The sequence below is a fragment of the Artemia franciscana genome, chromosome 21, assembly GCF_032884065.1.
Source record: "Artemia franciscana chromosome 21, ASM3288406v1, whole genome shotgun sequence".
NCBI lineage: Eukaryota > Metazoa > Arthropoda > Branchiopoda > Anostraca > Artemiidae > Artemia > Artemia franciscana.
In genome coordinates, this window is record NC_088883.1 from 24,988,381 (window position 1) to 25,014,100 (window position 25,720).

A 25,720-nucleotide genomic window follows, 5' to 3' on the forward strand; every position below is an offset into this window, starting at 1 on the left:
TGATCCTGATGAGATACGGTGCCGCTTTTGTAAATCAGCAACGAAAACTAGACAATTTTGCAAGCTCCATGTGCAGCCATTTTCTTTGCAAATTGGTGTCTATTTGGCAAATTAGTAGCGAAAAAAATTTACGAGTGGCCGGCTCTTAATTTATCAAGATGGAAAAATTCAACCTATACCATGCAACTGATTCTAGTAGTTTTCTAACACAACAGCAACAGTAATGGAAGGTTCAATTATTACTGGAAATCATTTGACCGGGAACCTAATTAGGGCTGTCCAAAGAAAGCTTGAGATGGTTAGGGCACGTTCTTCGGATGAAGGATGACATTTTTCCGAAGATTGATCTTTTCGACCAACCGTCTAGAGCTAAACGGAAAGCACATCGTCCTCGTCTTGGGTGGGAGGATGTCATAAAGAAAGATTTAAACGAAATGGGAACTTCGTGGGAGGGTGTAAAGAGGGAGGCCTTGAACAGATTGGGATGGAGGAGGAGTGTGCGTAGCTGTGTTGGCCTCAGGCGGCTTGATGCTGCGGTGAGTTGTTATTAGTATTAGTAGTAGTTCAACAAAATCATTTAGGGGAAAAGGGAAAAAGAACACAAAAATTGCAGTTTTTGTCCTGAAAACATGGCAGCAAAACATCCTCCTAATCCATTCCGACAATGCTCTTGCAAATTGAATATTTTGCAAATAAATGTTGGGCAACTTGAAAATCCTGTGTGAACAAAACAGTAGCTAAAATCACTCACTGATGCGATTGACGAATATAGACTATCGCAGCATTTTTTTTTTGTTTTGAACGAAGGGTTGGGGGGGGGTAGCGAAATTTATAAAAGAAGCGAAAAAAAGAGACATTAAATTAAGCCTAAATATTTTTTTCAGGAAAATTTTTAAGAGAAAATATTTTCCCTGATCTAATCATTATTGACACTTTAAAGAATAACAATGGAATCCTAAATGCGAAATCTAGAATTTCGACTTTAGGACAAGGGAAATCGAATACTGTGTTAATTTATTTGCCCTATCATAAGCTAAAAAAAGGGGTATTTTGGAAGGGGGCTAAAACGACGGTGGCTTTAATCATTAGCATTACATACAAGATTAATTTAATTTAATCATCTAATTTAATCATTAGCATTACATACAAGATTAATTTAATTTAATCATCTAATTTAATCATTAGCATTACATACAAGAAAGCTCCCAGCAACGACAGATTAGGAATTTCGAGAACATTTACTAGAGATCAGCTAGGATGTGCTTTGATTGATTATTACATTTTTTTTTGGCGAAAAAAAGAGAGGTAGTAGTTTCGTAAAATTGAGGCTAAATTAATTCAGTAAAAGACAAAAAAGCATAAGCTTCCGCACTTTAACGCCTCAAAAGGAAAGGAGTCACAGCCAGTTCTCAAATTTTTTAAGGGACTCTTCCACCCAATGGCACCAAATCTAGCGGGGTGAATTTGTAATTTTCTTATTTCTATTGAATAAAAATATCAAAAAATGTATCTGCTTTTACCGTTAAAAATAATGGATTTTCACCAAACTAGGGCTAAATATCCTCCCCCACTCCAATTGGTGCCACTGTCAAGAAGTAGCAGTGGCGTAGTGAGCGAAGGCCACCCTGTATGAAGTAAAACTGGCCATCATACGTAGTAGACAATGACCATGACAAAACAATGGGTAAAAATGTATCAATTAGAAATTGAAATAGGGATAATGAATGTAATGATCAAAACTGATCATCTAATCAACAATGTATTGACATTACTATAAGTCTTGGATGAGTCTGTTCAATAAAATAGAACTACTGTAAGGATTGGTAATACGAGTCAATTTCTTATCTTAGAAAGATTTCCATTCTTTATAAAAAGAAGAACAAAAAAAAAGACACAGTGGGCCGCCGGACTCTTTAACTACACGTTAATTAAATTAACTAAATTAAATTATCTACATGAAATAGTTAATTAATAAAAAGTCAAATAAATAGTTAAATTAATTGATAATAAATAGTTAAAACAGTTAATAGTTAAAAATAATATATAAAAATAATAATATAAAAAAAATAATATAAAAATATATAAAATAGTATAACATATAAAATATATATAATATAATTTTATACAATAAATGTATAAAATATATTATATATAAAAAATAATAGTTTAATAGTTAAAGTTGTTAAAAATACTTAAGTATAATTAATAAAAGTTAAATAAATATTTGTAGCCTACTAACTACATTAAATACAAGAATCAACATATTATTGTGCCTCAATATTATGTTAAAGCAAGTAAATTGACTCCCATAGTCCTGCGTAGAGCAATACGGTCAGTACTACATATTATTGTGCATTTAATTTTCTGAAATTTTTTATGTTTTATTTCATAAAAATCAGGGGAGGGGGATCAAAAACTCAAAAATATAAGTAGATTAGACTTTAATGAACACCAATAGTTTTCCTATTTTTTATCAAACATTAAAATAGTAAGGTTATACAGGGCCAAACTATTTCATTATCAAATGCTAGTACATTACCCAAAGCAAAGATTTTGAATTACCAAGATATAAAATAACAGAAAAAACATACCTTCACATTGCACGGCGACTTTCCCAGACCCCCAAATATAGTCCTTACCTAAAATAAGAACAGAGAATATCATAAAAATGAGGGGGCATAGAGCGAGGATGAAAGTTTTTGTCTCCAATCTGTTTAAAAGATTTACGCTATGGGTCCCAGCGGGATAAGCTGTACAAGGTGATGTGGTGACGCACATCTAAAGGCACTATCCATACCCAGTTTAAATTAAAGTAAATATAAATTTAACACAACTAATCTCTATATTGGATTCAAAATTTGTCAATGGAATGAAAAACTGTGTTATTTTTTAGTCTGATTTGGAAACGCTAGAAAGAGAAAAAAATGTGAAACGAACTAGAGTAATGGCTTTTAAAGGCCATTTCACAGTGAAACTTTATAAAGCCGAGATATAGCTAGCAATACTTTGAGCCAATAAGAATTGTTCATAGAATTGCTCACTGAATTAGATAATTCTATGAAAAACATGATTGGTTTAAATCAGCCAGGGCCGTATCCAGAATTTTTTTTATTTGGGGGGGTTATACGAAAAAACGTTTATTTGGGGGGGGGGGAGGGGGGTTATACGAAAAACCTAAAAAACATAAAAATTTATTTATATCCATTTTTGTTACCCTTTTTCGAGTCAGACGAACATTTCGGTAAGGGGGGTGTTGAAAACCCCCTAATGCCTCCCCCCCTTGGATACGGTCTTGAAATTAGCAAAAGCAAAATTTCGGCAAAATTTCGGTAAAGAAGTCATTCAAAGAAAAGTAAAGAGCCATATTAGGATCTAAGACGAGCCCAATTAGATTCATATAATAATTTAATGGATAAAAATAACAATCAATTAGTAAATGAAATTCAAAACGAAAGGAAATTTAAAAAAAAAAATCACGTCGGAACGTGGAGATAATGTACACAGCTGTAAATGAAAAATAGAGTCCTAAACAAACAGAAATTTAAATGAATAATCAAGTCAAACGCAAAATGAACAGAAATTACCCCAAATGGGAGTGGAGCTACGGTCCCTCAATTTTCTAACGGTAGTAGCAGGATAATGTGCACAGCTGTAAATAAAAAATAGAGTACTAAACAAACAGGAATTTAAATGAATAGTCAAGTCACACCCAAACTGAACAGAAATTACTAGAAATGGGAGTGGAGCTACCGTCCCTAAATTTTCTAATGGTAATAGCATCATTTGCACTTTACTGAAACAATGTACATTTCGAGCAGTATTTTTTGTAATGACATCAGCAACAACAAAGCCCGTATCCAGGGGGGGGTTCCAGGTTTGAACTCCCAACCCAAATTTTTTGTCCGACTCGTAAAAACGTAACAAAAATGCATATAAACAAGCTTTGTATACGTTTTTTCGTATAAACACATTCAACCCCCCCCCCCCCGAACAAAACTTGGATACGCTTTTGGCAACAATACAACTAAAAGTAATTCCACAAGGCTAATCAAAGTTACAGAAATAAGAGTGTCACCAAGCTTCCCTCTTTCTCAAACTCTCTAAATATGTTGAGGGTTATTTGCGGTCTATTAAAAACAATTTTAGCTCGAAAATATTACCATAATAATCATGGTTAGAAGTAAGAACTAAGGAAAGTAGATATATTGTTTAATTGAAAATGGCCTGAATCCCCTGTAAAGTCTCGGCAATTTTTGGCTTTTCAAAGTTACAACCAGAAAAGAGAAAAATTTTAAATAAGCCTATATTATGTTTTCCGTGGCAGTTGGAATATATGTAGGTTTGGAAAGTTTTGCAGGATTTCTATTTGTGGTTTATGGAAAGGCTTGTTATGTCATTTTCAGGTATTACATAACCAAAACCGCGAATTTTCACAGCATTTTTCATATTGAAGTGGTGGGGGAGGAGTACAGAACATTCCTGGTTACAGCATCTGACAGTCTGAGTTTATAATTTCGTCTTAGTATTCACAACAATAGTAATCTATTTTAACTCACATCAAACGAAGAAGAAGAGAATATGACACTCGTGGAGTATTTTAAAGAAAAAAAAAGAAAAACTAGGAACCAAACAGAACACCAGCATTAAATTAAACATAAAAAAAGCCAACGTCAAAAATAATTTACATTTGACTTAATTTCTTCAACTTTTATTTTTCTTCATTCCATTTGTTCAAAACTAGGCTAGTCATTAATGTATGACTTTCATCGGGACGCCAAATAAACTTCCGAAGAAAAAAAAAATTGGCAACCTTAGCGAAACCATGAATGGAACAGGTTTAGTCCATAGCATTCACTTGTCCCCTCAAAAATGTAGATAAATTAGTCAAACCGAAGTCTTTCTAAATACTCATTCTAAACATAAAACACCTGGAGGGCACGCACTTCCCGCCAGCTGGTGTTCATCTCATAACTGAAAGTGTGCATACAGGTCTGCCACGCTCGGCATAGTTTCCCCCCGGTTGGCACAGCTTCCACCATACTACGCACACTTCTGCCACGCAGGTACGACCTGGTGTACACGATTCCTGGAAAGGGATGTCTTCCCGAAAAGACCATACCCATTGTTCACTCTTAGGGTTGACTCAGATAGTTCTACTTCTCCGCAAAGGCATACACTAAAAATTCTTCAAGGGACAAGGCAAATAGTGTGGATCAAACAGTTCGTGGTAACGAACTGTAGTAAGGAGCGACCCGGCTCAATAGTAACCAAAACTCTAAAAAATGGAATTTTGATACCAATACCTACATCAAAAGAATCGCATTTTAATGCTGATTTTAAATATATAAGTTTCATCAAGTTTAGTCTTACCCATCAAAAGTTACGAGCCTGAGAAAATTTGCGTTATTTTAGAAAATAGGGGGAAACGCCCCCTAGAAGTCATAGAATCTTAACGAAAATCACACCATCAGATTCAGCGTATCAGAGAACTCTACTGTAGAAGTTTCAAGCTCCTATCTACAAAAATGTGGGATTTTGTATTTTTTGCCAGAAGGCAGATCACGGATGCGTGTTTATTTGTTTATTTGTTTTTTTTTCCCAGGGGTGATCGTATCGACCCAGTTGTCCTAGAATGTTGCAAGAGGGCTCATTCTAACGGAAATAAAAAGTTCTAGTGCCCTTTTTAAGTGACCAAAAAAATTGGAGGGCACCTAGGCCCCCTCCCACGCTAATTATTTTACCAAAGTCAACGGATCAAAGTTCTGAGAAAGCCATTTTATTCAGCGTAGTCGAAAAACCTTATAACTATGTCTTTGGGGACGACTTACTCCGCCACAGTCCCCATGGGAGGGGCAACAAGTTACAAACTTTGACCAATGCTTACATACAGTAATGGTTATTGGGAAGTATATAGGCGTTTTCAGGAGGATTTTTTTGGTTGGGGGAGGGGTTGAGAAGAGGGGGATATGCTGGGGGAACTTTCCATCGATAATTTGTCATGGGGGAAGAAAATCTCCATGAAGGGAGCGCAGGATTTACTAGCATTATTTAAAAACACAATGAAAAAATAAATATAAAAAAATCTTTCAGCTGGAAGTAAGGAACAGCATTAAAACTTAAAACAAACAGAAATTATTACCCATTTGAGGGGCTCACCTCCTCCTAATACCTCGCTCTTTACGTTAAAGTATTTCTAGTAATTTCAACTATTTATTCTACGGCTTTTGTGATTCTTGGGTCATTCTTAATGAATTGGGACAAAATTTAAGCTTTAGTGTAAAGAGCGAGGATCTGACTAGGGGGCGAACCCCCTCATATATGTAATAAAAATATGAGAATACAAAAGTTCTTTACGTAAGCTAATTTATAAGTTACGTAAATCTTTTACTAATAAAAATATTCGTAAAAAATTAAAAGTTCTAGTTGCCATTTTAATTAACCAAAAAATCGGAGGGCAACTAGGCTTCCTCCCCCGCTCTTTTTTTCTCAAAATCATTTGATAAAAATTATGAGAAAGCCATTTAGCCAAAAAAAAAAAAAATGCAAATTTCGTTTTAATTACTCCTCTGCGGAGAGCCAAAATCAAAACATGCATTGATTCAAAAACGTTCAGAAATTAAATAAAAAAAACAAGTTTTTTTAACTGAAAGTAAGGAGCGACATTACAACTTAAAACGAACAGAAATTACTTCGTATATGAAAGAGGCTGCTTCCTCATCAACGCCCCGCTCTTTACGCTAAAGTTTTTTACTGTTTTAAAAAGAAGAATTGAGAGACAGAGTCAAACTTTAGCGTAAAGAGCGGGGCGTTGATGAGGAAGCAGCCTCTTTCATATACGAAGTAATTTCTGTTCGTTTTAAGTTTTAATGTCGCTCCTTACTTTCAGTTAAAAAAACTTGTTTTTTTTATTTAATAACTTACAAGAGCGGAACTGGCGCTAGTGTCGACAAAGCAATATAGCGTGTAACAATAATTGGCATTTTTTCAAGCTCTGTAATCATTTTTCTGTCAGGAACTGGAATCAGATGCTTATTACTACCCTAAATGTACCAATTACACTAATAAATATTATTTTCATTATTACACTGAAAAATGCCGAGTGTCGCCAAACGGTAGATGGTGTTGATATTTTTTGTCAACAATAGCGCCAGTTCTCACTCTTATAAGTTACTCATACTCTTTGGAAGAGAGATTAGGCAAAACTTGAGAACAAAATGTTATCCAGAAACACCCACTTTATAAATATGAAGATTCTTTCAGTGGAAAACATCTAAATCCCCCTCCCCTTCCAGACATCCATGTTTACCAAAAACAGCGCTGATTTAAGGTATATGATCCCTCAGAAAGAATCAATTTTGCAGGAAGCCTGCAACTGTAAATTGCACCAAAACTAAGTCATAATTATTAGTCTCCAGGATCTATGATATTATGTAGACGTTTTCTTTGAGAAGGATCCAAGGATTATTTTAATATAGGATTAAATAAAAAACTAGTTTTTTTAACTGAAAGCAAGGAGCGACATTAAAACTTAAAACGAACAAAAATTACTCCGTGTATGAAAGGGGCTGTTCCCTTCTCAATGCCCCGCTCTTTACGCTAAAGTTTGCCTCTTTTTCTCAATTCTACTTTATTAAACAGTAAAAAACTTTAGCATAAAGAGCGGGGCGTTGAAAAGAGAACAGCCCCTTTCAAACACTGAGTAATTTTTGTTCTAAAAAAAAACTAGTTTTTTTATTTAATTTCTGAACGTTTTGAATTAATGAATGTTTAATTTTGGCTCTCCGCACATAAATTATTATAATGCATGTTTAATTTTGGCTCTCCGCACATAAATTATTAAAATGAAATTTGCATATTAATTCTTTTTTTGGTTAAATGGCTTCCTCTTAGTTTTGATCAGACGATTTTGAGAAATAAGGGGTGGGGAAGGAGGCCTAGTTTCCTTCCAATTTTTCGGTTACTTAAAAAGGTAACTAGAACTTTTAATTATTAACGAACATTTTTATTAGTAAGATACCAGACACCAGATAACTTAACACCAGGTTAAGTTTCCACTTAACCAATTCAAAAAATTAGATTTCATTTTCCCTGTCCTTAGTACTTAAAGTAAAGACACTGGAATACTAGAAACCAGATACGAGACACCAGACACCAGGTTAAATGTCCATTTAACATACAAAAACAATGAGCTTTACACCAGATAACTTAACACCAGTTCAAGATTCCACTTATTAAAGTCAAAGAATAAGATTTCATTTTCACTGTCCTTGGAATTTAAAAAAAAATCTTACTGGGGAAGAGAGGGAGGGTCGTACAGAATTGAAATTGAAAAATAGCACCGGACGTACTCGTTCCTTTCGAATACATCATTCCAAATTTTCAAATATGGCTTCCTTAAAAGATCAAAAGATGTGATTAATCATCAACTAACAAAGAAAATATTAAAGCCAAAAAAACCACAAACACAAATTGCTAATTCACAGAAAAAAGAAATAAAAAATACACAGGTGTGAGGCAGTCACTTATGTCAAGAATATGATTCAGCTCCTATTGCGAAACTATAAAAAGTACAATATTGATGTGTTTCTATCTAAACAAATTGGTCACTCACACTTGCTTATAATGGGTGCATTCCAGGTTGGACAAAAAGTTACTCAATTTTTCGCTCAAGCTGACGTAATGACAGAAACTTATCTCTTAAATTACTTTTGTGAGTACTTCTACTTAAGATAGTTAATAGGCGTCATTAGAGAAGAGAATCTGCATCATTATTATCGGTAAAATTCTAGTTAATTGACTTCTTGCTATCTCGAAAAGAGTTTAGGTTATGAAAATGAACTTTCAGGGATGGTTCTACAGGCTAAAGTATGTCCCGGGAAGGTATTCTAAAGAACCCACCTCCACTCCTTCTCCCTCTAGAGGGCCCTGAAATTTGCCTACATGACCGGTCTATACCTGTTGAAATTTTGACAAACAACATTTTACCTTAATCTTCAGTTACTAGTTGCTTTTTCTCTAACTTTACTTCTGAAAATGCAATTCCTGTTATTTGAGTAGAATTCTGAGCCATATCAATGTTTTTTTTTTCAAAATTTAAGAAATGTATTTGCATATCTTTAAAACCTTATAAATTGGGATTGAGCAAAGTTGTGAAGCTGAAAACAATTTTGTTCAACAAATTGAAAACAAATTGAAAACAAATTTGTTCAATTTTCTTTCAACTGAAAGTAAGGAGCGGTTTTTTTCAACTGAAATTGAGGAGTACCACTAAAATTTGAAACGAACAGAAATTACTAAGTATATAGGGGAGTTTCCCCCTCCTCCATACATCTCTCTTTACGCTAAAGTTTGAATTGTGTCGCAATCCTTTCAGAACGACTCCTGAAACACAAGGGTTATTTAATTAGAACAATAAGAAGCTTCATTAAAAGTACTAACAACTTTAGCGTGAAGAGCGAGGTATTGAAGAGGGGCAACCCCCTTATATACGTAAAAATTTCTTTTCGTTTTGAATCTTAATGTTGCTCCTTACTTACAGCTGAAAAAAGCTTGTTTTAATTATTCAATCCAAGATTAAGGCCTAAAACCAATTTTTCCAAAGCCATGACTATCTAGACCAGTGGTTCTCAACCGGGGTTCACATGGACCCTAGGGGTCCATGTAATATTTTCTGGGGTCCACGGGTAAAACATAACAAATTGGGGGTCCACAATGATATTTTGGGGGTCCATGAAGAAAACAAACTCAGAACGCTCTTTATTTTTAAGAATTCAATTTCTACAGCAATTTACATTATTTTGAATCGGTTTAGTGGCCTACTCGGAATAAATATACCGATTTGGGTTTCAATTCCTTTCAAAGTTAATGTTGCCGATATAGAATTATCTTTGCAAGAGCCCCTCATTGAATTACAAAGAGATGAAATAATACGTGCAAAATTCAAAGATGGAAAGTACAATATATGGAAAACAAATGATGTTGCTACAAAGTCCCCTTTGCTCTGGGATAAAGCGCAGTTCTACGTTATTGCTTTTCCTACATCTTATCTTGTTGAAGCGGGATTTAGTCGTATTTCTCAAATTTTATCAAAAGCTCACAATAGACTTGACATTGTGAAAAGGGGTGATCTTCGACTATCATTAACATCGATAGAACCAAATATAAAGAAACTTGTCGAGAAGCATCAATCACAGGGATCTCATTCAATAAACATGCCTTTTCCTTTTTTTTAATCACACACTTAATTTCAACTGTTTTTTTTTATCCAGTTTACATAAATAATGTTGGAGTGAATTAAACTTCCTGAGGAGCTCTACTCTCCATGAGCTTTAGTTGCTTGCCAATCGAAGAAGTAGAAACTTGTAACATTGTAGTTATTATCACAATAATAGTAATAATAATAATAATAATAGTTCTTATTATATTAGAATATTTTATTTGTATTAAATTAGTTTGCATTGAAAAATAAAGCTTAATTGTATGCAATTTGTTTGATAATTAGAACCTTAAAATTTATATTAGTGAAGAATAAAAAAATGTTCTTACGTCCAATAGCTGTGAAGGGGTCCACCAAGATAAAAAGAGGGGAAAAGGGGTCCATGGGGAAAAATAGGTTGAGAACCACTGATCTAGACCGTTATATACCGGATAAATGTAGCCTATAGTATGTCAATTTTCAGAAAAAATCGAGAAAAAATTGCAGGTAAATAATGTATATATGTATAATTATTGTTTGCTTGGTAAAATGGTCCCATCACTTGCTTATCCATATCCTTCTTTTCTCGAAAGAATGGATTCACTGCAGACAGGATTTTTCCCCCTAATCAAGAGTAAAACCACAGTCCGCACGGCTGCAAGGGACACTTCAGGTCTATGTGAGGGGATTTGACAATTTAGCTCAATCTTAGGCGTTGAGGCAAATGAAGTGGAGGTAAGCAGTGGAAACTACAAAACTAGCCTCCTAGTCTCTTTTCAAAAACGTCAATGACGGGATATCCACGGAATTGATATAATGATTCCGTAAAATACAGCCGATTTAGAAACACGACAATGAGAATACCAGTTTATTCACTTGGTCAATAGTACATTTAAGTACTAGAATTTATGGCACTTGGTATTTACCAAGTGACATAGAGCGATCGCAAATTCTGTCAGTCTGTCTGTCTCGGTTTTGCTAGTTTAATTTGGTTAATTCGAAAAAATTAGAAAAATGAGGTATTTTTAACTTACGAACGGGTGATCGGATCTTATTGAAATTTGATATTTAGAAGGATATCGTGTCTCAGAGCTCTTATTTAAAATCTCCACCGAATCCGGTGAAATTGGAGGGGAAAACCTAATAAAACACTTAAGAGTGGAGGAATCGGGACGAAACTGAGGGAAAAATAAGCACGAGTCCTAGATACGTGACTGAAATACCCGGAACGGATCCACTCTTTTTGGGGGAGTTCGGGGAGGGTTAATTCTGAAAAACTGGGAATTTAATGAAATTTGATATTGGAAGGATCTTGTGCTTCAAAGCACTTATCTTAAATCCCGACCACATCCGGTGACATTGGAGAGAGTTGGAGGGGGAAACCGTGAATCTTGGAAAACGTGAAAATTAAGGTATCTTTATCCTGTGAATCGGTGATAGGATCTTAATGAAACTTTATATATATAGAGATATATTAGGTTTCAGATGCTCCATTTTCAATTCAAATCGAATCCGGGGACATATGGGGTTTGGGTTGGAGGGGGGAAACAGAAATCTTGGAAAGCTCTTAGAGTGGAGAGATCGGGATGAAACTTGGTGGGAAGAATAAGCACAGGTCTTAGATACGACATTGACATAACCGGACTGAATCCACTCTCTTTTGGGGAGCTGGGGGTGTGTGTGTGTGTGTTAATTCGGAAAAATTAGAAAAATTTAGGTATTTTTAACTTAAGAACGGGTGACCGGATCTTAATGAAATTTGATATTTAGAAGGAACATATCTCACAGCTCTTACTTTAAATCATGACCAGATCTGGTGACATTGGGGAGAGTTTCAGGGGGAAACCGGAAATCTTGGAAAACGCTTAGAGTGGAGAGGTCGGGATGAAATTTGGCGGGTAGAATAAGCAAATGTCGTAGATACGTGACTGACGTAACCGAACAGGATCCCCTCTCTTTTTTGAGGGGTTGGGGGGTCCAATGCCTTGGCGAGTTCGATGCTTCAGGACGTGCTAAGACGATGAAAATTGGTAGGTGTGTCAGCGACCTGCACAAATTGATTTGATAATTTCATTTTCCCCGTTTCGACCATCTGGGGAGCTGAAGGGAGAGGAAAAATCAGAAAAAAATAAGTATTTTTAACTTACGAGTGGGTCATCGGATGATCTTAATGAATTTTTATATTTAGAAGGTCCTCGTTTCTCAGAGCTCTTATTTTAAATCCTGACCGGCATTAAGCCTCTAATTTTCATTTTAAATCAATCTATTGGTTCTTAAAATTTTACTAGACCTCATGCCATATATAGTCCAGGACTTTTAGGTCAAAAAAGGGTCGAACCCGGACAAAATTGCAATATAAACGAAAATGGTACCAAAATGATCAGAAAAAAATTCTGTACAACATGCTAAAAGTCCCCATAAATCCGAGTGGGGCGAGTACCCGAAAAACAGGGGAAAAGGGGGAAATGCGGGGGAAAATGGGAAAAATGCCAAACATGCCCAGAAAATAGTTTAAAGTGAATTTTCTGGGGTTTTCACATACGCTGATTACGAAATTGACATCTAAAATTCAGTATAGAAAAAGAGTACTACGGAAAACGGGGAACAGGGGAAAGAGGGGAGAAAAGAAAAGAATACAGGGTAGGGGTAGAAAGCGGTTTGGAAGATATTTTCTGGGGTATTCCTATCTGGTGATTATGAAATTGAGATATAAAATAATATACAAAAATCGATTAACATAAAACGGGGAAATGGGGGGGGGGGAGGAAAATATACAGGGTAGGGGTAGAAAGCATGTGGAAATGTGTTTTCTAGGGTTTTTCTATCTGCTGATTATAAAATTGACATCTAAAACAAAGTTCGAGAACAAAAACAGGAGATCTATAGAGGTTCGGCTACCCCATAGGTTCGGAAAAGGCAAAAAAAAAAATTCGAGAAAGAAATACGGAAAAATACTGAAATTACATTATTCCATATTCCTCGCCGTTATCGACAAGCGCATGGGTTCGTCAACATAATCCTGTTCTAATTCGACATCCAGTAAGAGAAGCAAGGTAGACTAGTCACCGCGGAGTTCCAGTGCCGACGACAAAACCTATCCTGACGGAATGACATCTAGCGGATCCAATAGTCCCCAGTCTGCGTGGATGCTTACACATGTGACATGGTAGCAGGATAAATCAAGGTACGACGATCTAAAAATGACATGGCAGAAACTCTACGTTACGAACTGTGCAGTTATCCGCCCGCTTTGTTTGAGAATCCTGGCATAATGCGTCAGCCAGACAAATCTGCACTAGCGAAAGCAATATGGAAAGAAGCGAACACGGGCTCGATTCACCACCTGCCAGTGTCAGATCGTGTCACTGTAGTTGACGGGGGTTGGCTGCTTCAGCAAGTACCTTGGAAGATTGGTGATACTTATGATTCAATCTGTGACAGCTATGTTAGTTTCGTTACTCGACGCTGTACCTCCCCTACTGTTGTCTTCGATGGATACAGCGCTGGTCCAACCACGAAAGAAACTACGCACAACCGACGGTGTAAGGGAAGCCAGAATCAAGTGATCGATTTCAGTTTAGGGATGAAGCTCCAGAAAAAGAAGGAAGAGTTTTTGAGCAACTCTCAGAACAAACAGCGAATTATAAGCTACATCGGGGAAAAACTCAGAGCCAAAGGATTTGAAGTCGTCCATGCGAAGGACGATGCTGACTATCTAATCGTGAAGACTGCCGTAACGAAAGCAGAAAACTCTGAAACAATAGTTCTTGGCAACGACACTGACCTTCTGATTCTACTCTTGTATCACCTCCCGCCTAATGCAAAAACACTTTACTTCGAATCGTCAACGAACGCAAAAGAAGCGATAACATGGTTCTGGTGCCTCAACGAAGTGCAAAAAAAAATGGGAGAAGTATCCAGGCTGCTTCTGGTAGGGCACGCACTATTGGGATGTGACACGACCTCACGAGTTTTCGGACTTGGAAAGCAAGCTGTGCTACCTCTTTTGAAGAAGAGCGAAGTGTTCAGAAAAAAATACAAAGTGTTTCTGGATGAATCATCGTCCAAAGATGAAATTGTGAAAGCGGGTGAATATCTTCTCCTCAGCTTGTATAAAGCACGACCAAACGAAGATCTCACTAAGCCGCGACATCGAATTTTCTTGGAAAAAGTTTCTTCGTCTAATACTACGGCGTTTGTTAAGCCTGAAAGGCTTCCGCCAACCGAAGCTGCAGCTTAATTCCACTCCCAGCGAGTGCGCCTCCAGGTATCCCGTTGGAAAGGGGAACCAGCTGACCTCGACCCGGCTGACTGGGGTTGGGTCCTCAGAGACCATAAATACTCACCTGTGATGACCCATTTGTTGCCCGCACCTCAGACTCTTTTGAGTGTCGTGAGACGCAACTGTAAGACAGGCTGCGAGAACTCGCGATGCAGCTACAAGAAAAATGGATTAGCGCGTACGTTCGCGTGCGGAGAATGTCAGGGTATCAACTGTTTGAACAGGGACAACGAGATTGTCGAAGACGAGGAGCTCGACTAGTGATATCAATGCTGTGTTTTTCAAGTCAACTATACTGCCTTCGAAAGTGCAAATTTTACATATAATAGCCATTTTATATATAACTGCCAAGCGGTTGTTTTCTTTATGTTTAGTAATTCAAATGGTTGTAAGAAATGTCTGTGATTCAAGAAAGTACAAGTTTGATACTTAAGCGAGTTATTTTGTCCATAGGCCTACTTATTAGCCATTAGCAGCTGGCTCAGGAGTCAGGCCTCCCTTCCCCTTTTCCGTTGTTTCCTCCAGTTTTGTTCGGTTTTCATGGTTCTCGTTTTCTTTCCTTCATTTTAGGGGCCAGTTTCGTGATCAGCAGATAGAAAAACCCCAGAAAACACATTTCCACATGCTTTCTACCCCTACCCTGTATATTTCCCTTTCCCCTCCCCCCCATTTCCCCGTTTTATGTTAATCGATTTTTTTATACCATTTTATTTCTCAATTTCGTAATCACCAGATAGGAATACCCCAGAAAATATCTTTCAAACCGCTTTCTACCCCTACCCTGTATTCTTCTCTTTTCTCCCCTCTTTCCCCTGTTCCCCCGTTTTCCGTAGTACTCTTTTTCTATACTGAATTTTAGATGTCAATTTCGTAATCAGCGTATGTGAAAACCCCAGAAAACTCACTTTAAACTATTTTCTGGGCATGTTCGGCATTTTTCCCATTTTCCCCCGCATTTCCCCCTTTTCCCCTGTTTTTCGGGTACTCGCCCCACTCGGATTTATGGGGACTTTTAGTATGTTGTACAGAATTTTTTTCTGATCATTTTGGTACCATTTTCGTTTATATTGCAATTTTGTCCGGGTCAAACCCTAAAAGTCCTGGACTAATAAGCTCTTGGCTCATCCGACCTCGTCACAAGTGCCATATGAGCTCTTAGCTCTTGTTTACGCTTGTCCTACTACACACTATTTTGCTAGTTTATTATATTTATCATATAACCTACCTACTTCTGGGATTTCCCCGAACCTCCCCTCCCCCCCAGATATATTTACGCATGTGCTTGGTAACAATAGACAGTTAGTGACAATACAATTGCGGTTTTCAAATGCTAGAATCATTCTTTTAGAATTCTCCTCCCCCCGAAGACGTTTACGCCGAATAAAAGCATGTAAATATTATTGATTTTGGTACGTAAGAACGTACTATAAACTGATAACATACTTGAGAAAACATGCAAGCACGAGATCTCTGTTCCAAATCTGAGTTGGTAACAGATCGAAATGTTCGGACTTAAATAAACCAGCTCTTGGACACGTTTCAAGACTTAATAAAAAACAAACTAGGGGCTATACACTCTCGAAAATAATCGGTTTATAAAGCACCATTACTAAATCTAATTTTTACAAGCGGGGATGAAACTAAAGGAAGAATGTAGCGTCTAATGCAATTTTATCACAAAACCAATTTAACCGATTTTAGAACTGAAATATTACGGTCTTTCAAAAATAGTTAAAATCGTAAGAAAAAAAAGCATATTTCCTTCATACTACATCTACGTATAGAACCTGTTACGTTAGCATAACTTGAGACTTTACATTACGTTATTTAATCTTACATATCACATTTTGTCTCTTACGTAGGTAGTTCCATGTAGACCCAAGCTCTACTTACAAACTTTACGCTGATGTTCCGGAAAATTCAAGACAGCAGCAACAACACTGAATTTCTAGATGAAAATCAGAACAATTTTGAAAAAAAAAATTTAAGTAAACTTTTCCTAAAATACCTTTTACACTTGACCAAAGGAATATCCATCCCACATTTTATTTTTGAATAGTTTGCTTATGAGCCGTCCTGGCCGAGTGGATTGGTGCATTAGATCTAGGATCTTTTGCCCGAGAGGGCGAGGGTTCGAATCCTAGTGTACCAAATTATTTAGTTTGAGACGGGGGTCAGTGGCGTGACTCTGTAAGCTCAGCGAGAGTTGACCCAGCTCTAAAAGTGTACCTGGAGAAATCTAGGGAAGGTAAACAGGAAGGGAGTGCGAAAGTACAATATGTTTGGCCCCCAACCCCCAATTGCACTTCCTGGGTCAAGAAATGAAGATCAGCACCGTCGGTAGGGACTGTAATGTCCAATGCCGTATTCTTCAACTTTTTTTTTGCTTATGATGATTGTGGTGCTTTTACATGATGATTATGGCGGTCTTATGGATTTTTCGCGATAGCCTAGTCCGTGCGCAATTGTAAGTGTGAAAGGTTAACCTTAAAGTAACATAGCTTAACCCTTAGAGCCGAAAACTATGAAGGAAGTGTGAAAGCGACTTAACACAAAATCGACGGGGCGCCAACTTTCATAAATCACATTCACTAAGTGGCGAGTGCCTAGTAAAGTGAAAGTGTGGCAAACGTGGCAAAACTGTGCCAAACGTCGTGAGGACTATGAAAAACGTGACGAAACTGTGTGGTACACGTAGTACCCAAAATGTACATCACGTGGAAAAAAATTGGTGGCCCCTGCACAATATAAAGACGTTTACTGTTTTTGTGTTGGTACAAATTTCTTAACATAGGTGGAAGAGGAGGTACATTCACTAAAATTTATGAGGACCTCGTTAAACCCGGGAAGTGCACAGAGTCGTTCCTAGGGTTAGTGATGCCCGAAAAAAACTTAATTCCATCCCCCACCCCATTCGAATCAAATATAAGCAAGACGCAAGCCAAATCAAAGTAAAAAACTTGGTCAAAGTGGGCGACTCCCAGCCACCACCCCTCCGGCTGCTCCCTCCCCTTTTGAACGGCTCTGCACGTACATAGAAGAGGACCTACGAGTCCTCCCCTCCCCCACTTTGTCTCATGGTTTTCATAATTTGTCATTTTGATTTATTTTTTTTATACTCCTGATATACCCATGATCTGCCAAAATTCAGAAGCTGAACCACATTTTTATTCATCAAAGGCCAACAGGGGAACCGCACAGCGTTTACCTCACAGACTAAACAATGAAGTATTGCTAATTTCACAGCCGTCATTATCACAGCCGGGGTTGCCATTCCTAGTGAGTTATCATAATGTCTAGTGATTTTTATGTTGCAGATAATAAACATACAAGTTACTCATATCAATAAAACAGTGTTAAAAGGGTAAAAAGCTAATAAAACCGGCGATTTTAAAATGCAAAACTATGTTGTCTATTAACTTCCAATCCTAACTTTAGTGATTTTTGTAGCTATTTTATAAGTTTTTCGCAGCAATCTAGTGATTTTTGTACTGATTTAGTGATTCTTTTTTAAGAATCTAGCGACTTGTGTTTTCACCTAGTATCAACCCTGATCACATGTACAACACCGGGTATAAACACACTAAATGAAGTTTCAGTACTTCTAGAATCACTATGATTTGGTCTGTTCTTCCTGAAATTGTGAACTGTACACACATAGCAAGGGCCTGACATGGCCAAGTGAAAAATATTTAATGTTTTTTTTCTCCACATTGCGCAATAAACCTAATTAGAGGCTGGATATCGCCTAGCTCAGCATCTTTCATCGCTTGGAAAAACTCCTTCTATTTCTGTGATTACAGGCGGACAACCAGCTCGCATCAAAAAATTGGAGGGCAACTAGGCCTCCTCTCTCGCTCCTTTTTTCTCAAAATCTTCCGATTAAAACTATGAAAAAGCCATTTAGCCCCAAAAAATTAATATGCAAATTTCGTTTTATTTATTTATGTGCGGAGAGCCAAGATCAAAAAATGCATTAATTCAATAATGTCCTGAAATTAAACAAAAAAACAAGTTTTTTTTTAAAGAAAGTAAGGAGCGACATTAAAACTTAAAACGAACAGAAATTACTCCGTATATGAAAGGGGCTTTTCCTCCTCAACGCCCCGCTCTTTACGCTAATGTTTTTTACTGTTTTAAAATGTAGAGTTAAGAGAAAGAGACAAACTTTAGCGTAAAAAGCGGGGCGTTGAGGAGGAAAAGCCCCTTTCATATACGGAGTATATGAAACTGTTCGTTTTAAGTTTTAATGTCGCTCCTTACTTTCTTTAGAAAAACTTGTTTTTTTTTTGTTTAATTCATTAAAAGTCTAAAAGTTCTTCCGTCGGGTCTTTCCAATTCAATAATTTTTCTCTCTCTTTATTAATCTTTCTTAAGTTGTATGCCACTTCTATTCTTTTAAAATCATTTTCAGCTATATGTTAAATCTCCTTCTAAATCTTCTATCTGTTGAATATCCTATATGTTCAATGTCCTTGTCTTGTTTCAGTTTTTTTTTTCTTTCTTTCTTTTTTTTTTGTATATACTTTATAATAGTGTTTTATTCTTGTTCTCTGTGGTCCATTACAAGCAAAGCTTCTTGGGCCTAGTAACCGCTTTACTTTTGTAATAGTTTTTTCTTTTAGTATCAATAAATTGATTGATTGATTGATTGATTGATTACCATTAGTAAATGTGTGTATTTGTATTGACACTAGCTTAAAATGAACTAGCGCAACGCATTTAATAGGATACAAGCTTCTTACGTCAGCTGAGCAAGTTTAAAAATTCCGTCATGAGAAACTTTACTTCTTGGGTAGGTGGAGGCTTATGACCATTATTATACACCTACGTATGATGATAAACTCCACTTTCATTGGGACCTACCCTTCCCAGCCCATGGCCATGTATTTGACACTGATATTCCTATGAAATATTACTTTTTTTTTAAGATTCAACCAAGAATTTACCGGGTATAGGCTTACAATTTTCAAGCACAAGACGTATCTATTCTAAAGTTATGGTACTTCCTTCAATCGCTGTTGTATGGTGAATGTATTGACATCTAATATCATCGGACAAATTACTTAAAACAGCTTCATCTGAAAACGTTAAGATTTGATCCTTGTTTCTGTAGCAGGCAATCATCAGGCAGCGCTCTTTCGTGGTTCTCTAAGGCCTGAGAACTGCAAGGAGATACACTCAAGGCTTTTTGTTAATAGGAAACTGCTTCGACTAAATCATTCTTCGCGTTCTCCAAATATCCACCATAAGATTTTGAAATATCAAATGTTGAAAAAAAAACGGGATTTGAACCTATGTTCCCATGATCGAAGTCAGAGCTACTACCACATGACTAAAGGGTCAAAATTTGATAAGAAAAATACCTCGAGGATGCAACTTTTCAAAAGATACACATGTTATTTTTTATTGTGAGAGCCAATACAGTTGCGTAAGTTTCTTCTTCCGCCACAATCTATGCAAAGCTCCGGTCCTAACCCCTCCCATTTAAATAACCTGCTGTTCTTAGCCCTTGATGAATGACCAAAAACACAAGTTTTGACACCCTGCCATCCTTCATCCGTCAAACCTGGCCTGGTCATCATAACTTTTCTTTAGTTATATCGCTAGAAATTGGGAATGAACCTTATCTTCACTGCGTCCATTAGCAACTACCAATAATTCTTCAATTACCATCAATTTCGAAAGACTTACCAATAATTATCGCAACTAAAATAAGTTGAAAATATCATTTTAATATTGCGTCCGTTTTTACCTATTACATCAGTTTCCGTCGTCCCACTTGTTGCTAAGACTTTTCTATAACAGATATTTGTTACTAATAATTTAATATTATCTGAATATATTAGTCACAAATCTACTAAATTTATAACCTTTAAATTTGATGCTATAAATTCAATATATAGTAATAAAAGCATCTTAACTTTTCTTTTATTTTCGTAGTGATGATCAAATCCTAAAGGTAAAAGAACCCATTCTACAAATAAGGAATGAAACATATTTATCTAGGCCGCTGCCAGCTCTTTCACTACCCATAGGTCCAAGTGGCATAGGATATACCCTGAAGCCTATCAGCGCTAATCCTATAGGACGTAATCATTATTAAGGCAGGGGAAATTATCAAAATAATTGCTTTAAGTCACTTTTTGTAGCTGCTCACAGTACCTTACTTAAGAGCGATATTTCAAAAAAAAAATCATAGAAATGGAGCACTAAAAACCTAAATATTTCGAAATAGTAAGAGCCTTAAAGGCAAGTTCGTGTTTAGAATTTTTTGGAGGGGAGGGGTATTTTTTGGGGGTGCAAAAAATTCCCATCAAAAATTTGCTAATATACATTTTTTTACGTTCTTGCGAATCGGACAAAACTTCAGGGAGGGTTCTAAACTGGAACCCCCTTGATACATCGATGGAACTTTTGTCTTATAGCCACCACAATCAAGATCTTGTATCACGAACATCAGACAATAACCGGTTTTCATGTTCTTTATATCAGACATTATTAGCTTCGGCTCGGTGGGAAACTACATTTTTGCTATATTTTATTTAAATATTTACTTGGTATTTTGGTTAGGTTTGTTTAAGTTAAGTATTTAATATAATACGGTCCGGGCGGCCCCCTTCAATAATTCTTGGTTAAGTTCCACCTCTGTTCATGTTCCACGACACGATCTTAGTACTTGCATACTGTTCATTCATCGGAGCGTTTTTGTTTTCCAATTTGCTTTTTCATCTCAGGACATTGGAATGACTGACAGGTATGTTTTGTCGATTTACATGCTGCACAGCCAATTGGATTCGTGCAGGGGGTAGTAGCATTGGACGTATGGCCAAGGACACCGCAACGGGGACAAACCTGGGGAGCGGAACACGCCGCTGAAATGTGACCGAATTTCTGGCAGTTATAGCATCGTTTTGGAAGGTACACAAACTCTTCAATCGGAAAACGTTCAAACTCTAGTTTTGGCGGACTTTTCATGGCCAGACCTAGCTGATAGCGGGAAGAAAAGTACAACTTATAGGTTCGACTTCTACCACACTGCTCTGCCCTTTCGCAACCTGAAACGCAGTTTTTCACCTTATTGGCATCATATGTAGTCGGAATGTTTTTGATCACGCCTATAAAAACTGGGGATTTCACCCTAGCTTCTACACTTTGCGACTTCTGGTTGATAGAAGAGGCAATGCTGTTTGCCTTGACCTTCGTTTTAACTACAAGCCGCCATTCAGATCGACTTCTTTTCAATTCAACATCATCGACTGACAGGTCTTCTCCACACATACTCATCAAAAATTGTTTTCGTTCCTCTGGCGTGGTAGTGGGGGGTGGGTTCTTCAAAACTACGGAATAGGGTAATGGAGAAAGTCTATCTGGTGCAGGATTGGGTTGGTTTCCGTCACTTACAGATTTGCCGGGAGGCCACGGGATTGGGACTTTATTTCATTAGAATTAACCAAACTTCACTTTTCGACAAACTTGAGTGTGATGGCTATAAGACACAAGCACCACACCGATTTTCTAAGCTAGTTTCGTCTCCCTGCAGCGAATACTGGACGACCAAAGAATAGACAGCCACGAGCTCATGAATTTTTTCGGACGGAGGTGGGGGAGGGTCAAAAAAAAAGAAATAAAAAGAAAATAAAAGAATACAAAAAATAAAATTAAAATAAAAAGTAAAAAAAGAAAAATTTGTGCGAATACTGATACTCCCTCCTCTACACAAAAACTGCAACAAGCCGATTATATTATAATTAAAGCATCACTAAATTAGAATACTTCAATGCATAAAACTTAAAAATAAATACTTTCAAAATGATGTCATGGAAAAATTGGTCATAGTTTCAGGCTATTGAACCAGCAGAAGAACAATGGCATGACAAAAAAAGGTAACTGTTGCTATGGTACAAGCCATTAAAATAAATCAATAATTATGAAACAGCATTAAGTCAGGTAACTTGTCATTACAGAAAATTTAGTTTTAATATCAATAACCAGATGCAGCGATAAAAAAAAGCTACGGATCCTGTCACATAAATCATTGACAAGGAGTATGTTTTGATGGGGTTTACGGTAGCAAGGACAGTGAAAAGAAATCGTGACTGAATTGTTTCGAACCACATATATCCTTAAAAATTAGAAAATTCTTATTTCGCACTTCTTGGTCGTAGCAGCACAAAAAAAAACTGGGTGAAAAATCAGCAAAATAGTATTTTGCATATATTATTGCCACCAAATAGCTTGAGAAGGCGCAACTCCACTCTAAAGGTGTAAACGTCATCAAGGAGACAGATTATTAATGGGTGAAATTTTGCGGGCAAAAAACGTCGTCAAATTGAAACAATTGGCTTTACTTATTCAACGCGACAACTCTGACAGAAATAAGGTCCTGCTCTAAAAACTTCATGACTTAAATAATCCAAAAACATTAGAAAATCACGGTTTTCAAGTATATACACTGTACAGAAATAAGGAGGGTCTAGAAAGCATTTCCTTCCTGTGCTATTAGTACTTTTAAATTGTTACGCAATATTTCATATCCACACCTAAACTGACATAAAAATGAAAAAGGTAATATTGATATAAAAGTTTTATTTTCTTAATGAGATTTAGCACTAAAACAAGGCAGGGTTTCATTTTAATAATTCCCATTCCCCATGTATAGAAGTTCTGTACGGTGTATATTGGAGCAACAGAGCCGTATCCAGGGAGGTTTCTTGGTTTGCCCCCCCCCCCAAAAAAAGTTCTCCGACTCGTAATCTGGTTACGAAAATAGAGGTAAAAAAGATTTTACAGGAGATGAACATCTTTTTCTTCATTCTTTTGGTAACCATCCCCCGAAAACCTCTTTCGGTAATTCAACCCGCTAGAACAAGGATACTGCATATGGCTCTTGTTCAAACAGCAATACCTATCATAAACAAGAGCTAAGAGCTCATATGGCACTTGTGACGAGGTCGGAAGAGCCGAGAGCTCATATGGTACGAGGTCGGAAGAGCCAAGAGCTCATTTGGACGAGGTCGGAAGAGCCGAGAGCTCATATGGTACGAGGTCGGAAGAGCCAAGAGCCAAGAGCTCATTTGGCACTTGTAAGAAGGTCAGAACCTAAAGTTAAACTTTATAGCACAAGATCCTTCTAAATATCCAATTTCATTAAGATCTGGTCACCCTTTCGTAAGTTACAAATACCTCAATTTTCAAAATTACCTCCCCCCTCCCAATTCCACCAAAGAGAGCAGATCCGGTCCAGTTATGTCAGTCACGTATCTTAGACAGGTTTCTATTCTTCCCATCCAGTTTCATCCTGATCTCACCGCTTTAAGTATTTTCTAAGATTTCCGGTCCCCCCAACTGCCCCCCCCCCCAATTACGTTTGATCCGGTTGAGATTTAAAATAAGATATCAGAGTTACGAGGTCCTTCTAAATATGAAGTTTCATGAAGATCCGATCACTCCTTCGTAAGTTAAAAATACGTTATTTTTCTTATTTTTCAGAATTACCCCCCCCCCGCAATTGAGCGGATCCGTTCCAATTATGTAAATTACGTATGCAAGACTTTTGCTTATTTTTCCAACCAAGTTTCATCCCAATCCCTCCAATCTAAGCGTTTCCCATCATTTTAGGTCTCCCCACCCCAAACTTCCCCCAATGTCACCAGATCCGGTCAGGATTTAAAATAAGAGCTTTGAGCCACGATATCCTTCTAAAAATCAAATTTCATGGAGATCCAATCACCCGTTCGTAAGTTAAAAATACCTCATTTTTTCTAATTTTTCAGAATTAACCCCCCCCCCCCCAACTACCCAAAAGAGAGCGGATCCGTTCCGTTTATGTCAATCATCTATCTAGGACTTGTGTTTATTTTTCCCACCATGTTTCATCCCGATCCCTCCACTCTAAGTGTTTTCCAAGTTTTAGGTTCCCCCTCCCAACTCCCCGCCCCCATCACAAGATCTGGTCGGGATTTAAAATAAGAGCTCTAAGACACGATATCCTTCTAAACATCAAATTTCATTGAGATCCGATCACCCGTTCGCAAGTTGAAAATACCTCATTTTTCTAATTTTTAAGACTTACTCCCCCCCCCAACTACCCCAAAGAGAACAAATAAGTTCCGATTATGTCAATCATGTATCTAGGACTTGCGCTTATTTTTCCCATCAAGTTTCATCCCGATCCCTCTACTCTAAGTGTTTTCCAAGATTTTAGGTTTCCCCCCTCCAACTCCCCCCAATGTCATCAGACCCAGTCGGGATTTAAAATAAGAGCTCTGAGACACAATATCATTCCAAACATCAAATTTCATTAAGATCCAATCACCCGCTCATAAGTTAAAAATACTTCATTTTTTCTATTTTTCGGAATTAACCGGCCCCTACTCCCCCCCCCAGATGGTCAAATCGGGAAAACGACTATTTCTAATTTAATCTGGTCCGGTCCCTGATACGCTTGCCAAATTTCATCGTCCTAGCTTACCTGGAAGTGCCTAAAGTAGCAAAACCGGGACTTTAGGTTTTCCCCCTCCGACTCCCCCCAATGTCATCAGATCCGGTCGGGATTTAAAATAAGAGCTCTAAGACACAATATCATTCCAAACATGAAATTTCATTAAGATCCAAATACCCGCTGATAAGTTAAAAATACTTCATTTTTTCTATTTTTTGCGAATTAACCGGGCCCCCACTCCCCCCCAGATGGTCAAATCGGGAAAACGACTATTTCTAATTTAATCTGGTGCGGTCCCTGATACGCTTGCCAAATTTCATCGTCCTAGCTTACCTGGAAGTGCCTAAAGTAGCAAAACCGGGACAGACCGACAGACCGACAGACCGACAGACAGACAGACCGACAGAATTGGCGACTGCTATATGTCACTTGGTTAATACCAAGTGCCATAAAAAGGAGAAAATTAGTCTGAGATATTATTTACTGGAGATGATGTCTTTCTTATGAGAATCAAAAATGAAAAATGTCATAAATAACCAATCATTACTACTAAAAATATGACTTTGATTTTGTCACCTAGGGCCTTTCTCAGCAACCTCCCGAAACTAGTCATGGGGATGATGTCTTTCTCATAAGAACCGAAAATAAAAATGTCATAAATCGCCGATCAAAACTACTAAAAATATGACTTTGATTTTGTCATTTAGGGCCTTTCTCAGCAACCTCCCGAAACTAGTCATGTAGATGATGTCTTTCTCATGAGAACCGAAAATAAAAAACGTTATAAATCACCGATCAT

At 37.1% G+C, this 25,720-nt stretch overlaps 1 protein-coding gene across 1 annotated transcript in view; it reads right to left on the minus strand.

The window, feature by feature from the left end:
• LOC136041104 (phosphatidylinositol 3-kinase regulatory subunit alpha-like) overlaps positions 1 to 25,720 on the minus strand; it is a 271,528-nt gene that overhangs the window by 212,797 nt on the left and 33,011 nt on the right. Inside the window, exon 4 of the mRNA XM_065725659.1 lies at positions 2,592 to 2,639. Within this exon, the coding sequence (XP_065581731.1) occupies positions 2,592 to 2,639 (48 nt within the window). The remainder of the gene's footprint in view (positions 1 to 2,591; positions 2,640 to 25,720) is intronic.